Source organism: Zootoca vivipara, chromosome 15 (genome assembly GCF_963506605.1).
Source record: "Zootoca vivipara chromosome 15, rZooViv1.1, whole genome shotgun sequence".
Taxonomy (NCBI): Eukaryota; Metazoa; Chordata; class Lepidosauria; order Squamata; family Lacertidae; genus Zootoca; species Zootoca vivipara.
The window spans coordinates 9,243,128-9,259,730 of record NC_083290.1 but is presented as its reverse complement, the minus strand read 5'-3'; the positions used below and the strand labels follow the sequence as shown (position 1 = coordinate 9,259,730).

Here is a 16,603-nt window from a genome sequence, read left to right as displayed (position 1 = left end):
ACCTCTTCCAATCAACATACATCTTCCAGCTCCTTTACATCCCTCCTCCTTAAGATGTGGTGCCCAGACCGGGAGACAGGGCTCCAGATGAGGTCAGACTGAAGTAGCACTTCAAAATGAAGTAGCTCTTGCAGAATAAAGTAGCACTCAGCCTTGCTACAATTCTTGACATCCTGCTGATTCATTCACTTATTATATTTCTTAGTTCTTCATTGTGAGGTGCCAGGGCAGGTTGCAGCAGATAACACACAATGCCATTAAAGCCTGCCATAAAATAACAAACACCTGCCTCATGACCCCCAGACGATGTTGCTGCTGCCAAAACAGGGGTCCCTTATCCCTGCGCTTTTGGTGTGTGTGTGTGTGGTTTTGGTTTAATTGCTTTCCTCTGTACAAAACGTTGCATATGTCTCTGCATGTAGAAACCTCAGTGTCCGAGGAAGGGTCCTAGTGCAGCTTTCTCCCTGACATGCTAGCTTTCAACATGTAAGGATTCCTTTTTGCAGAGGACAAATCCATCCTTTGAAATGCCGCAGCCACCAACCCAGAGTCTAAAGTGGTACAGTCCAGACAGCAGCTTTAACAAGCCGCAGTGAACGGGATTTTTTTCGGGGGAATAAAGTGTTTCACCTGTGATTTGAAAGCGCAGTGTGGATAAGCTTCAACGTTTACCACTTCACTTCTGTTTCTGAGAGTTGGGCCTAACACGGACTACAGATGTACACAATGGTTTTTTTCTGGGGTGTTTTTTTGTTTGTTTGTTTCGTTTTGCTTTCCTGAGGATGTTGGAAAGGTCTTTCCCGGTCAGCGCAAACCATTTCAATTAAAAGCCATATTCTCCGAACTAGTCCATTGTTACTGATGGATGCCTACGTTGAACCAATTTCCGATCTGAGAAACTTCTGTTCCTGGAGCGCGTCTGATGCTGCACAAATGGGGACGGCGGGATTCACAGGGTCAGCACCCGGCACAACTGAACAAAAGCTGAGGGCTGGGAGCTCTAGCAGGGCCCACGGGGAGTGGTGCCTTGCATGCTGCTCCAGCAACCTCTTCTGGGATAACCAGCTCTGCTTCGGATGACGGGGTATTAAAAATGGCACTTGCTGAGCTTTCTCCTACCTAATTCTAGTCCCACAGCCAACTAAGTTTGGGGTGCATTTGGACACGGGGCGGGGGGGGGGGGGAATATGTCATAAATAAGTCAGAAATTATATCTCTTCAACAACAGCAAAAAATCTCTATGGAAAATTGCGTTTTGAAATTCCCTGCTCTCTGGCGCCATCTTGTGCTGCATGTTTATAGCGCATTCAAATCGCTGTTTCTTTACTAATGTAGCTAGCTAGTTCACCAGCCCAGGACAGGAGGTGGCAGGCAGTGGCTGCAACAGCAGTCGTGCCAACACAGTAGGGGGAGCGACCCGCGATGCACTGCAAAGTGGTTGGGGATTGAGGCCAATCTCTGGGAGGTGTCAGTGCGTGTGTGTGTCCACTCGCAATATATTGAGGACTCGCCCTATCCTGAATAGCAAAATATTTTTCTCGAGCTGGCTATATAGCATATCAACTTTCAAGAGCACTGGTGGTGTAGATGTGTTGCTATTTATTACACACACCACTTTCTCCCTCTCCATTTTATCCTCAAAACAACCCTGTGAGGTAGGAGAGGCCAAAAGAGTCGGCGACTTGCTCAAGGTCACCCAGCGAGATTCGGGGCTGTTATCTGTATTCCAATCATTCTTCCTTGTTCATCCTTGAACCCTTGCTTCCAGTCATATTTGGGTTTAATATAGATTACAACCTATCTCTCTTTTTAGTTTTATCTGATGTTAAAAATTCCACACCCAATCTTTTATCAAGACTCTTCTATGTCGTATTGCGATGTGAGTTTCTTGAAGGCAAATCACATCTACCGTACTTTTCCAAATTTAAGAAAATGGGGAAAGACGACACAGAGCTGTTGAGCTTTTCTTTCTTTTGCGGAGGATTGCCCAGTTGTTGAGCTGATTTTGGGGGGGTTTACGCAAGGTTGCTGAGCTTTTTTAGGGGGGGGTTGCCGAAAACCACTCACCCGCACGCATCCAGAAATCCGCCTCTCGTCTGTCCCCTCGCCGGCAGACGCTGCCAATCGCCCGCCCAACTGCCGCAGCGTCAGCCAATCAACACTAGCCATTGACGCAGCAACCAATAACACGCCCACTAGCTGCTGACAGCTGCAGCAGCAACCAATCAAACGTCCACCCTATGCACTATCCATGTACAGTCATACCTCTTGTTACGGTCGCTGCGGGTTGCGTACATCATGGGTTACTTCCGGGTTCAGCAATTCGCACATGTGCAGAAGCGCCGAATGACGTCACGTGCATGCGCAGATTCGGTGCTTCAGGTTGCGCACTGCTCAGGTTGCGAACGGGGCTCCAGAACGGATCCTGTTCGCATCCAGAGGTAGCACTGTATAATACGACCCCCACTTTTAAGCATAATTTTTAAAGAAACAAACGTAGCCTTATGCATGGGAAAGTACGGTAATTCTTTTTCTTTTGTAACACATGTCCTATCTTATTTATCTTTACTTTATTATTGAGTCCAAGTTTAAAAAAATAAATAGATCCATCTCAGAAAATAAAATATTTAAAATTATTGGATTTATCCCAGTGCAACACTCTAACCACTACAATCCTTTTTTAAAAACTGTTTGCACCACTGTTATTTTTCTGTGTGTGATTCTGTGCTCACACACTCCTGTTGAGTCACCCGCATGAGGAATATGCCTGTGCTTGCTGCCGAACGGGGAGAACCCTGCCAAGGTTTATACTGTAAACTTGGCAACTTATCAGAAAGGATGACTCAGCAAAAGTCAAATCAATTGACCGTCCGTTGGAGCCCAGGGGTAAAAGGCATCCATTGCTCCAAATCTCCTCCTCCCTTTCCAAGAAACTGGGTCCATTTAGATACTAGATTCCACTGACCGCCCCTCGCGACATACCATATTTTTCCATGTATAAGACTAGGTTTTGGGGGTTTTTTAACCAAAAAAAATAGGTTTAAAATTGGGGCTCGTTTTATACATGGATAGTGCTGAGGGGTGTTTTCTAAATTTGGAGTCCCCAAAAATAGGAGGCGTCTTATACATGGGGGCATCTGATACATGGGAAAATACAGTAGTTGTGGGAATTTCATACATTTGAAACGGCAAAGGAAACTGCCTTTACATCCCCTCCAACAGTTGAAGCCAGTGAGGCCTCTTTAAATGAGAGAGGACTAAAAGGAATCCTTCATATGCTTGCAATGTAAGTGCTACCATACCCTCCAACATTTCTCCGGTGAAAATAGGGACGTCCCATTCCATAATGATAATTTTACTCTTTATACCCCACACATCTTACTGGGTTGCCCCAGCCACTCTGGGCAGCTTCCAACATATATAAAAGAAACAATTCAAAGCACCATTCAAAGTGTTGGTGCTGCCCTTTAAAGCCCTAAACCAGGCATCCCCAAACTGCGGCCCTCCAGAGGTTTTGACCTACAACTCCCATGATCCTTAGCTAATAGGATCAGTGGTCAGGGATGATGGGAATTCTAGTCCAAAACATCTGGAGGGCCGAAGTTTGGGGATGTCTGCCCTAAACGGCCTCGGTCCTATATACCTGAAGGAGCGTCTCGACCCCCATTGTTTAGCCCGGACACTGAGGTCCAGCTCCGAGGGCCTTCTGGCGGTTCCCTCACTGCGAGAAGCAAAGCTACAGGGAACCAGGCAGAGGGCCTTCTCGGTAGTGGCACCCACCCTGTGGAACGCCTTCCCTTCAGATGTCAAGGAAATAAAGAACTATCTGACTTTTAGAAGACATCTGAAGGCAGCCCTGTTTAGGGAAGTTTTTAATTTGTGATATTTTAATGTATTTTGGTATTTGTTGGAAGCCGCCCAGAGTGGTGGGGGAAACCCAGCCAGATGGGTGGGGTATTATTATTATTATTATTATTATTAATAATAAACGGTTTTTTAAAAAACACTTCCCTATACAGGATTGCCTTCAGACAGCTCGGGAGTCGGATAACTCCATACCTTCCAACATTTCTCCAATGAAAATAGGGACATCTTAAGGAAAAGCGGGCCATTCCGAGATCAAATCAGAAATCAGGAGGGCTTCTCTAAATCAGGGACATCCCTGGAAAATAGGGGCGCTTGAAGGGTCTGGCTTTATAATGGGAAACCTGGATTGATGACAAGGAAATCTTGTCCTAGTGTTTCCCATGCCTGCTTTGCTCAGGGGATGAGGAAGGCTGGCTTAACCTTTACTCAAGGCTTAATCTGTATCAGCAACACCCGCCTGCCCCTGAATTTGTTTGAAATGCCAGGGACGGCTGAATCTAAGAATAGGCACAGTAATGATCTGTGGTGCGGTATTCAATTAAGTTTTACAAACTAGATGCATTGAAACGACCTAACATAGACCCCGGGTACTTAAAGCAGCATTTAAAAGCACTTTAAACAGTCATGGCTCCCCTCCCACCCAAAATAAATAAAAATAAAAATCCTGAGAACTGTAGTTTGTAAAGGGTGCTGAGAGTTGTAAAGAGACCACAGTTCCCTTCATGGAGCTCCAGTTCTCTGAGTAGTTTAACAACCAATCCTTCTTCCCAAGGAGCACTGGGAATTCCAACTCTGTTGGGGGATAAAAAGGTAAAGGGGACCCCTGACCATTAGGTCCAGTCGTGACCGACTCTGGGGTTGTGCGCTCATCTCGCGTTATTGGCCGAGGGAGCCGGCGTACAGCTTCCAGGTCATGTGGCCAGCATGACAAAGCCGCTTCTGGCAAACCAGAGCAGCGCATGCAAATGCCGTTTACCTTCCCGCTGTACCTATTTATCTGTTTGCACTTTGACGTGCTTTCGAACTGCTAGGTTGGCAGGAGCTGGGACTGAACAACAGGAGCTCACCCCGTTGCAGGGATTCGAACCACCGACCTTCTGATCGGCAAGCCCTAGGCTCAGTGGTTTAACCCACAGCGCCACCTGCCTCCCTCCTAGAATCATAGAGTTGGAAGAGACCACAAGGGCCATCCAGTCCAACCCCCTGCCGAGTAGGAAACACCATCAAAGCATTCTTGACATATGCCTGTCAAGCCTCTGCTTAAAGACCTCCAAAGAAGGAGACTCCACCACACTCCTTGGTAGCAAATTCCACTGCCGAACAGCTCTTACTGTCAGGTAGTTCTTCCTAATGTTTAGGTGGAATCTTCTTTCTTGTAGTTTGAATCCATTGCTCCATGGCCACTTCTCTGGGGGGGATAGGAGTCTACTAACAACTCTCAGCATATTTAACAAACTACAGTTCCCAGGATTCCTCGTGGGGGGGGGGAGAGCCATGGCTGTTAAAGCAGACCCATTGAAATTAACAGACGGGAGTAATTTTCGTCCTTTAAAGAGCCTACTGTACTTTGGAGTAGGATTTGGTTGGCTTGCATACCGTTATGCAGGCATCCCCAAACTGCGGCCCTCCAGATGTTTTGGCCTACAACTCCCATGATCCCTAGCTAACAGGCCCAGTGGTCGGGGAAGATAGGAATTGTAGTCCAAAACATCTGGAGGGCCGAAGTTTGGGGGTGCCTGCCGTTATGTCTTGAGCACACACTCAGCCTTTATACAGCCATGTTTTGTATTTAACTTACATCAAAATGTGGTGATTCCTGGGTCCCTTCCTTCTCCTTCTGCTGGGAAGGGCCCCAAACAATATATTTAAAGTCATATTAGATCATTCGAAGCAGCCATTGGTTCCCCCCCCCCCTCAAAGAATCTTGTGAAGTCTGGTGCAGAGAGTTGCGAGAAGACAAATTCCTAGAGGGGAAGGCTATCCATGGCTACTAGATGTGGTGGCTAAGCTCCGGTTCCCTGGTCGGAGGCAGCAATGCTTTTGAATATCAATTGTTGGAAACCACAGAAGAGGAGAGTGGTCTTGTGTTCAGGTCCGGCTTCCAGATTTCCTACAGACATGTGAGAACGGGATGCTGGGCCATTGGTCTGATCCAGCAGCCTCTTCTGAAATCCCCAGAGTTCCCTGGGAAAGAAGGAGAGCCATTGTTAAACCCCTCTGGAAACTGTAGCTCGGTGAGGGGAGCTGGCGTCTCCCAGCAATGCTTAGCCCCCATAACTGACTATAGTTCCCATGATCTTTTGAGGGGATCTGTGATGTGTCACAGAAAGGCTTCTTAGCAGCCTGCTTCCTAGTGCCGGCGAGGTACTTGATCTGCTACTCAGAGGAATTGTGCTCCACTAAATAGCGGAGTCTCCTTCCTGAACGTGCCTGTTCTTGTCCATCTCTCATCCACCCTCCTGCTGCAATGCCACGATTAAGCCTGTCTGTGCAGAGTCTCGGGTGGAGGTGGCGAAGAGGGATATCCCTTCCTCGCTCTGAAGCCTGCCACACTTGCGCTGACTCACCCCCGGGACGCACAACGGCACTCTTGCATTCACAAGCAAGGAAGCTCATCCATGACGTCTTCTGCCGGAAGCGATGGAGCCAGTCGGACCCTCCCAGCACCATCTCTGCCAGGCCTGGAAACGAGCATAGGATAAACATCACCACCCCAGAAGAAGTCTCACAGCATCCTCACCATGATCTTCAGCGGTGAAGCGACAGGCCAAAGGCATTCTGCTACGTCTGTTTTCGGAGTTGCGTGAGCCTTTTTCCCTAATCAAAATTAAGGTGACGTCTGATTTTCAACATCGTGATGTATCACCAGCTAAACATCGCAATATACCGATATATCACAATGTCTGAAATAAAGATGGAGCTACGTGGAGGCTTTGGCTGGCTCACGTGTTTTTCCTGCCTCGTGATTCGCTTCCCCATGCAGGAGGCACAGAGGAGCTGAGGAAGCAGAGATAACGGGCTGCGGGAATCAAGAGAAGCGTTGGCTGGCTTCATGGTTTCCCCCACATTGTGGTTTTTGCATAGCACGCACACACACACACACACACTGGTTTACGATATATTGCCAGGTCAGAAATTATGAAACCGATATCACGAGATGGGACATCAAACTGGTTTTGGATGATATATTGATAGATCGCCAAGCCCTAATCAAAATGGGGCACGGTGGCAGCGATAATCCAGTCTGGGAGCACCAGAGCATGGAGTACCTTGGCAGAAGAAGAGTTTGGATTTGATATCTCGCTTTATCACTACCCGAAGGAGTCTCAAAGCGGCTAACATTATCCTTTCCCTTCCTCCTCCACAACAAACACTCTGAGAGGTGAGTGGGGCTGAGAGACTTCAAAGAAGTGTGACTAGCCCAAGGGTGGAGGAGCGGAGATGCGAACCCGGTTCCCCAGATTGCGAGTCTACTGCTCTTAACCACTACACCACGCTGGCTCTGCTGGCAGAGACAGCAGATACTCGGAGTCTGTGTGGGAGGTGCTGGAAGACACCAACCTACCCCTCGGGGGGGGTAGATTTGCTCATCCCCTCTGGATGAGCAAATTGCCCAGCACCCTCTAACTCAGTGGAATCTCCTAATTTGGTGTCCCAATTCAGCCCATGAGACCGTTCTGCACAAACCACCCACACTTGACAATGGTGGAGGCTGATCCATTTGGGGTGAACGGGGCACTGCCCCACCAACCCCTGCCTGCCTTCTTACTTACAATGAGTTTAGGGGGTGCCCCTGCCTGTCAGTACCCTCCTCCCTATGTCTCTGTGTTGCCCTTCTAGAACTTAGCAGGGAGGAGGCTAGGGACAACACTAGAATGACCTGGCTCTGCCCATCATTGGTTCCACCTACGGTTGGGCTTCCTGCCTTCCGCCCAACCAATTCCAATAGGCACCAACCGTCACTGCTGTAACATCTCAAGCGCCACCTACTGTTGGGCTCCCAGCCTTCTGCCCTACCAGGTCCAATGGACACCACCATTGCCACTAATAATTTCCTTGCTTAATTTTCTCTCAGCTCAACCTGGACATGCTCCCAGAAGGAGAAAGATTAGATGTACTATAAACATTGCTGCTTGAGGGCCAGGAAGCTCCAGGGGCTGACTGTAGGCTCCCCAATGGGCCATTGCAAGTACAGGCAACCCCCCCCCCCATTATAGGCGTGCCTGACATGTGTGCGATTGCACTTACATGCACAGCGCTCAATCCGGAAATGTCATGAAAGACGTCACTCAAAGAGCAGGGCAGGGGCAGAACACGGTTTTTCCATTGCCTGTACCCAATGATGATAAGCTCTGCATCAGTTTGCAATTTTTTTAAGTCCTCGTGAAAATTCGCCATTGTTTTAGTACAAAGCTCTCCCAAAGTTGCGCGCATTTCTGCAAGCAATTCTTGCCTAATAGCATGCTTTTTCACATGTTATTTTCACAAATGTATGCATTTTATGTACACTTGACACACAGAACTATATGCATTTTCCCTAAAACAAGTTATTTGGCTAGATAATTGCACTGCAAATTTCGAACCTGGCTGTGGTTTCAGTTCAAATATTGTTTCAGGAAGTGAATTAGGCAGTTCTCCCTTTAAATGCCCCCCTCCATGCCTAATGAGAGGTCATATGGTTCTGGTCGAGACAATAGGGCCAAGTGTGTTAATAAGATAAGCATGAGTCCTCTCTTGAACAAGGACCAATGAGCTTGGAGCCCCAGCTGTGTGAAAGTAAGAAAAACCACCTTCCTTTTCTGGAGGAATCAGGTTAAAGCTCCCTGAATCTGCCAACTCTGCCAATCACAGAGACCTTAACAGGTGTTTGCGCTACAGAAGCAGGCAGGTGAAGCTTTCAATAGCACAAATCACTTAATAGCTGTGCTAGTTGCTTTCTAGAACGAACCATTGTTAAAGGGGCAGAGCTAACAGGAGCCGATTCAAACCTTTCTCTCCCTACTCCACACTGAAGTATAGAAGTTTGCAAATGGCGACGATCTATTTTCAGTTGGGCGGGACAGAGAATTGGCTCTTACTTTCAAGCTCCATTCCAGACCCTCCAAGTGTCCCTATTTTCCAGGGACATCCCTGATTTACAGAACCCGTCCCAGTTTCTGATTTGATCCTGGAATGTCCCATTTTTCCTTAGGATTTCCCTATTTTCATTGGAAAAATGTTGGAGGGTATGGAGTCGTTCAACCCCTGAACCATCTGAAGGCAATCCTGTAGATGGAAGTTTTTTTTTAATGGTGTGTGTGTGTGTTGGAAGCTGCCCAGATTGGAGCAACCCACCCAGTAAGATGGGGGGTATAAATAATAAAATTATCATTATGGAATGGGACGTCTCTATTTTCATCGGAGAAATGTTGGAGGGTATGGCGTTCCTACACCCCCCTGGGGGTCATGTAGCTTTGCTTAACTTTATGTGAATGGCAGGGAGGGTGAAAAAATAGGGGAAGGGCGTGCTGGAAAGAGAGAGTACAAGGGTGTGCGAGAGAGAGAGAGGGTGCAGATGCAAGAGTAAAGGGAAATGGCAATAGCCCTTGACTAGCCTAGGGCTAGGAACGCGGGTGGCGCTGTGGGTTAAACCACAGAGCCTAGGGCTTGCCAATCAGAAGGTCGGCGGTTCGAATCCCCACGACGGGATGAGCTCCCGTTGCTCGGTCCCTGCTCCTGCCAACCTAGCAGTTCGAAAGCACGTCAAAGTGCAAGTAGATAAATAGGTACCGCTCCGGCGGGAAGGTAAACGGCGGTTCTGTGTGCTGCTCTGGTTCGCCAGATGCGGCTTTGTCATGCTGGCCACATGACCTGGAAGCTGTACGCCGGCTCCCTCGGCCAATAACGCGAGATGAGCACCGCAAACCCAGAGTCGGTCATGACTGGACCTAATGGTCAGGGGTCCCTTTACCTTTGCCCTTTAGCCTAGGGCTAGTGCCATTTACCTAACACAGGCAGTGACCCCAATTTCCCACCACTGGCCTGCAGCCCTCAATGTATTGCCCCCAAAGGAATGAGGCCCTAAACAGGAAGAAAATAGTTTCCTCTCTTGCTTGCCCCCTTGCCTGGGAACAAGCCACACTGAACACAAGGAGACTTCTCTATGAGTAGACATGGATAGTTTTATGCTGTTAAGTTTCCTATGCATGCATTATAAATCCTACAGACATCATAAACACACACACACACTCTCTCACAAATCTAATATATATTAGAGCATAAGCATTAGCACCTTAGCTACTTTCCCAGTTCATTGTGGCCAGATGCCACTTCACCCGAGGCACAGGATGCTATCCTAAGTTGGCATCAGGCTGATTGGATGCAAAAGAGGACAAGGGGCACTGTGCCTTTAAAACTTGCACTGGAAGGGGAATTTCAGCAGGTGTGCCTTGCATGACAAGCTGCACCCTGCTGAGATTCCCCCATCTGCACAACTGTTAAAGTCAGAGGAGCCCTGTCTCTTTGGCATCTGGACACCCAAGTGGGTATACAGCTCAGGGCCATAGCTGCCAAGTCTCCTGTTTCCCCCGGGAAATCCCCGTTTTTCCAGCTGTTCCTAGCTGAAAAAATGGATTTTTTCCCCCGGTTTATTCTGGCACGACGGCCATTTTGGAACTGGGCGGAGCATGCTCAGAAGCGACTTTTGATGCTGCTCTGCCCAGTTCCAAAATGGCTGCAGTGCGACTTCTGGCGCGGCGGCCATTTTGGAACTGGGCAAAGCAGCATCAAAAGTCACTTCTGAGCATGCTCCGCCCAGTTCCAAAATGGCGGCAGTGCTACTTCCGGTCTGCTATTTCCGGCCCGGTCCCTTATTTCTCTGACAGCAACTTGGCAGGTATGCTCAGGGCCATCTAATCCCCTGCAATCTACAATTACAGCGGACTGAATTGCTTTGTTGCCCCAGTGCAACAAACCCACTTGTTAAAAACTTTTTTTCTTTTTGCAGTTTGGAAAGTGGCAGGGAAATGCACTTAAAAGTGCCAGGAGTGGGGGAGGGCAGGGGAGAAGGAAAGCACAAATACATATATACCGTGTGCAAGCAAAAGTAGGGTGCTCACTGTTGTATTACCTTCCGTCAAACAAATCGGAACCGACGTCAGTCCAACGTGGATATATTCTAACCTCCACGTAAGCTTTATGCAAGCAAAGCAGGGTGAATGCTCGATACACAGATCTTCTGCAAGAGACTTGTATCTATATATCTCTAAATATATACACGCAGGTAAAGACGAAATGCAGTGGCATGCAGTGAAATTTTTCACAGGGGAACAGTGCAAGGGCGATGGAGGGGCTACGTTGCACATGTGGTGTTGTGACGCCCTGGCGTCCCGTGCATGAGCATCGTGCCTCCCTCCTAAGCTGGGCATAAACTTCCCACACTTTGGGAAGGAGGCACCAAAGGGACATTTAGGGGATTAGCCTAGCCCCTCTAGTCCACCGACCACACGCCACTGGCAGAAAGTTTTTGGAGGGGGGTGGGTCTTGTTATTATAAAGCAGGCCCAGCATTGGAAGAGATTGGCTTCAGAGAGAACAAAGGACAGCCAGAGATATTCAACAGGGTGAAGATCTGTTGGTAATGAAGTGGCCAGGATAAATGGTGTATTACATAAACAACCAAAGAGTGACAGGTACTTTTTCCCATGAGTGAGTCACTCCTAGTCACTGTTGCGCCCAAGTCTGAGACTGTGGCATCTGCGCCCAAGTCTGAGACTGTGGGGATGGAATACCTGTTCAGAAGACGATGCTGACTCAGGATTCACTTCTGGGTTCGGTTTCGCTGGGCACACAGCCTGCTGCTGCACAAGTTGACTCGGAAGCAATTTCCGTTGTGTTACTCTCAGGTAACTTTGCCGGGATTTTAGTGAGAAATTTACCTGAACAAGCACATCTTTGCCTGGCTTCTTGACACATTCCCGCTAGCCATTTCCCACCCAATTTAATACACACCCCCTCCAAATATACACATTTTTGCACCTATTGGTTGGAGACCTGCATTTGCAAAATTCAGAGAAGTGTGGATTTCAAAGGACAGCAACGTTTCAGCTTGTGTATTGGTTTGAGAGGTTTTAGGTAGGTAGTTTCTCACTAAGACACAAACAACTCTCCACCCCATCCCTACTCACAGGTAAGTGTGCATCAGATTGCAGCCTTAGCAACATGGGGGGAAAACTATAATGTTGCTGCAATTAGGGCTGACCATAGCTGCCAAGTATCCCGTATCCGCCGGGAAAACCCATTTTTTCTTACCGTTTCCCGGCGGTCTCCCGTTTAGCGGAAAATCCCGGTATTGTCCCTTAAATCGGGACACTTGGCAGCTATGAATGGAGGAGAATTACCCGGCCATTTTTCTGGTGCTGCTTGCCCTTCTATGGGCACCAGAAAATGGCGGCGCCGGCACCGGAAGTCACTTCCGCGCATGACCGGAAGTTGCGTGACGCGACTTCCGGGGGCGCTTTGCCCTTCTATGGGCATCAGAAAATGGCGGCGGCGGCACCGGAAGTCGCTTTTACGTGTTTCCGGTCATGCGCGGAAGCGACTTCCAGCGCCGGCGCCGCCATTTTCTGATGCCCATAGAAGGGCAAAGCGCCCCCGGAAGTCGCGTCACGCAACTTCCGGTCATGCGCGCACTGCCGATCCCGGATCTTTACGACCCGGACTTGGCAGCTATGGGGCTGACAGGTCAGTGTCTAGTTAGGTGCTTGCTAGCGGGCACCATCCTCTTATAAAGGTCCCATTGCTCTTTGCTCTTTATTTATTTATAAAAGTATTTATATACCTCCCTCTCACAAAACATCAGGGCCGCGTACAGAAGACTTTAAAAAGGAATACAGAATAATCATTAAAAGGCCCGAAAACATTTTTTTTTAAATGCTTGTCTTTAAGAGGAAAAGTCTTCAAGAGACACCTGAATGTCAAACGCAAGGATGCCTGCCAAATCTCTGCGGAAAAAAGTGTCCCACTGCATGAGATGGGCAACACTAAATGCCTGACTTCTAGTTGAAGCCAATGAGGCCTGTTTAAATGGGAGAGGCCTAAAAGTATTCCTCTGGATGCTCCCAGTGACCCGGGTGCTACGACCGTCCTTAAGGCAAACTGGGTCCCGGTTGTTTGGGGCTTTGCATAGCAACACACTGCCTATTCACCTGCAGTGACAGAACTGTACGGAACAACCTTGCATTTACAGAGCAAAAATATCATTTTGAATTATATGCCCAGCACATGGAACCTTAAAGGTACAGGGACCCCTGACCATTAGGTCCAGTTGTGACCGACTCTGGGGTTGCGCGCTCATCTCGCATTATTGGCCGAGGGAGCCGGCGTACAGCTTCCAGGTCATGTGGCCAGCATGACAAAGCCGCTTCTGGCAAACCAGAGCAGCACATGGAAACGCCGTTTACCTTCCCGCTATAGCGGTTCCCATTTATCTACTTGCACTTTGACATGCTTTCGAACTGCTGGTTGGCAGGAGCTGGGACCAAGCAACGGGAGCTCACCCCGTCACAGGGATTCGAACCGCCGACCTTCTGATCAGCAAGCCCTAGGCTCAGTGATTTAGCCCACAGCACCACCTGGGTCCCTACATGGAACCTTACAGAAGGACAATATGAACGGACTCTTCGTGCCCTTACCAAGGCCAAAAGACTGATACAGATGAATTGGAAAAATAAAAATGCAGCTCCCTTCTGTGATTGGATTGAAGACTTATAGACAAACTCACAATATATGAACAGCGTGACTATAAATGCAGAATCACCCTGGACAAATTCAATGAATCCATTCTTAAAAATACTTTAATAGGTTAAGTTCCGGCAAAGTACCATAACAACTTTGTAAAGTATACAGTTTTGGGGGGGGTTCCCCCCCCTTTTACTTTCCCTTCTGAACGGGGTGCTGTTTCTCTCTTTCATTTACGTCTCACCATGTTTAGCGCAAATAGAATGTTATATAGGTGAAAGTCGGAAAATTAGAATATCGTCAAAAAGTGCATTTATTTCAGTAACGCAACTTAAAAGGTGAAACCAATATATGAGATAGATGCATGACATGCAAAGCAAGATATGTCAAGCCTTTCTTTGCTGTAATTGTAATTATTTGTCGTTAGGCGGGTCAATTATAAATGGAATATAATTAATGAAATGTAGGGAGGGCACAAGGAGAAGGGGACGACAGAGGACGAGATGGTTGGACAGTGTTCTTGAAGCTACCAACATGAGTCTGACCAAACTGCGGGAGGCAGTGGAAGACAGGAGTGCCTGGCGTGCTCTGGTCCATGGGGTCACGAAGAGTCGGACACAACTAAACGACTAAACAACAACAACTATTTGTTTTGTTACTGTGGAATTCCCAAAAGAAAGCATTTGTAAAAACTAAAATTAAAATAAAACAATAATAAGTTGCACTACTGAAATAAACACACGTTTCGACGATATTCTAATTTTCCGAGTTTCGCCTGTACTTTTAAACTTTCAATAAAGAGGTCTGGGCGGGGAATACAAATTGGGAAGCAAAAGAGACACAACTTATTAAAAAAATCATTTCAATTGCAGCTTGGTCATTATACTCCTTCCCCTCTTCTTTTTCTCCCCTCCCCCCCCTCTCTCTTTCTCTCTCTCTCTCTCTCTCTCTCTCTCCCCCCTCCTCCTCCCTTGCCCTACCCGTCCTCTCCCCTTCCCCTCTGACTCCGCTGTCCCTTTAAGGCGTTTCTGCCCCGCCTCTTCCGCCCCTTCTGTTTTTTGTCCCAGCCGGGGCACCGTCGCCGTCGTCGGGCGGAGTTTGACTGGGGCAGAGGGTGGGAGAGCGAGCGAGAGAGAGAGCGGCCGCCGGAGGTGAAGCGCGCACCACGTGGGGCTGCGAGTGGCTCTCTCCGTCCTTCGCAGCAGCAGCAGCAGCGCCAGGAGCAGCGGCGGCGCCTTCGCCAGAGGCAGCGAGGAAGGGGAGGCGGCGGAGAGACCGGCCATGGTCATCAAGGCGGCGGACGAGGTGGCTCCTGCAGGGGCGGCGGCGGAGGAGGACCAGCAGCAGCAGCAGCAGCAGCGGGGCAACCAGGGCCCGGCCGGCAAGGAGCCGGAGCTTAGCGCAGGTGAGCAGTCTTTCGCGGTCGGATCCTCCTGGGTGGATCCCTCCTCCGGGTTCCCTGCAGCGTTTAACCTTCGCCGCCGCGGTTCCCAAGGAATGACAGCCCCCCTGCCCATGGGCAAAGTGTTTCAAACTCTGCTCGCTTCGGCTTGTTTCCTACTCGGGAGTAAGACCCCAGTTGGAGCGGGTGGGTCTGACTCCCTTTCGTCCCCGCGCGGTTGCTCTCGAGCAGACCTAACGCTGGGTCATAGTTGTCAAGTCCTCCCTTTTTTTTAAGGGAAATTCCCTTATGCTGAATAGGCTTCCTCGCGAGGAAAGGGGAAAACTTGACAGCTATGCGCTGGTTGCAACCTTTTACGCTTAGGGGACGGGAGTTCTGCTGGAGCAACCCGCCACCCTCCTCTTCTTTTTTTTATGCGTGCAGTGTGCATATAGGTGCACGCGGTTAGTTTCTTTTTCTTTGCTTTTCCCGACGAGTGTGCTCAAACCTGTTCTCTCCCCCCTTTTTTCAGAAACCTGCAATCCTTTTAAGCATCTTCTATTATTTGAAGGTTGGGCGGGTTAGGGTAGAGAGAAAGCGCCGACCCTAGTGTAGTTGTCTCGCCTGGACTGTTTCTTGGGGTAATGACCCCTGTCTCTAACTCCATTTCCCCTCCCCCAGCCCTTTGGAGATGGCGACCCGGAAAAGCTTCCTGTTCCTGGGCCTCTTATGGTTCCATATATGTGACCTTTCCGACGGTGGTTTGCAAGGTGGCTTGTGACGTGTTGAAAGGTTGCAGTTCTGTATAAGATCTCCCCCCCCCCCCCAATTAAGCCTTGCTGCTGCTCTAAGTGGTGTTGGGGGTAAGGGTCCAGGCCAGTGACGCTTGCTTGTGAGTAAAAGCCTCTAAGGTGGGTTTCTAAAGTAAGTAGGCAGCCTTAACTTTCCGCTTGCTTTCATCACATTCTGGGCTAATTCCACCAGCCCACCCTGCTTTGGAGGTGGCTACTCCTGAATAATCTCCAGTCGCTTTAGTCCCTTTCAAAGCATCGAAAGTGGCTTACAAGGCCAAACCATCAGAAGAGAAATTAAAACGAGATATTTATATTGGGGAGGGGGAGGGGCTTTCTCCTTGAATATGACCCATGTTTTCACAACTCAGCCGCCACAATGGGTTATTGAGGCCCCTGCTTCGCCTCCTGTGTGCATCCTTGCTTGCGAGTAAGCCCCGTGGAACTCACTGGGACTTTGACAACATAAGCATGGGCCGTGAGCTGTGACCCAGATTCTCCACCCACCCACCCACACCTTGGTGGTAAAACGAACTTTGTGAAAGTGTCAGGGACCCTCCCAAGTGTTGAACTTCGGACTCTTAAGGGGAGTTATTTGCAACCTCACGTGGTCAATCATTTCCCCACCCCATGCCTAGATTTACTTGCCCATATTGAGGAGCAGTGGCTGCAGTGTATTGCAGAAGAGTAACCCTTGGAACGGATCCATACTGGGGGGAGAAATAATTGTTAATCCCCCCCCATTTCCCCATCAGCTTTCATCATGACACATCTTTTTAGGCTTGAGGGTCATGACCTTTGGCCCTCTTCCCCCATGACTCCCAGGATTTGTGAATGACCCCTGCATA

At 48.8% G+C, this 16,603-nt stretch overlaps 1 protein-coding gene across 1 annotated transcript in view; it reads left to right on the top strand.

The window, feature by feature from the left end:
* The first annotated feature begins 14,723 nt into the window (after positions 1-14,723).
* The window catches only part of CLUH (clustered mitochondria homolog), an 85,513-nt gene continuing 83,633 nt past the window's right edge, over positions 14,724-16,603 (top strand). The window contains exon 1 of the mRNA XM_035139029.2: positions 14,724-14,988. Coding sequence (XP_034994920.2) covers positions 14,865-14,988 — 124 coding nt within the window. The 5' untranslated portion in view covers positions 14,724-14,864. The remainder of the gene's footprint in view (positions 14,989-16,603) is intronic.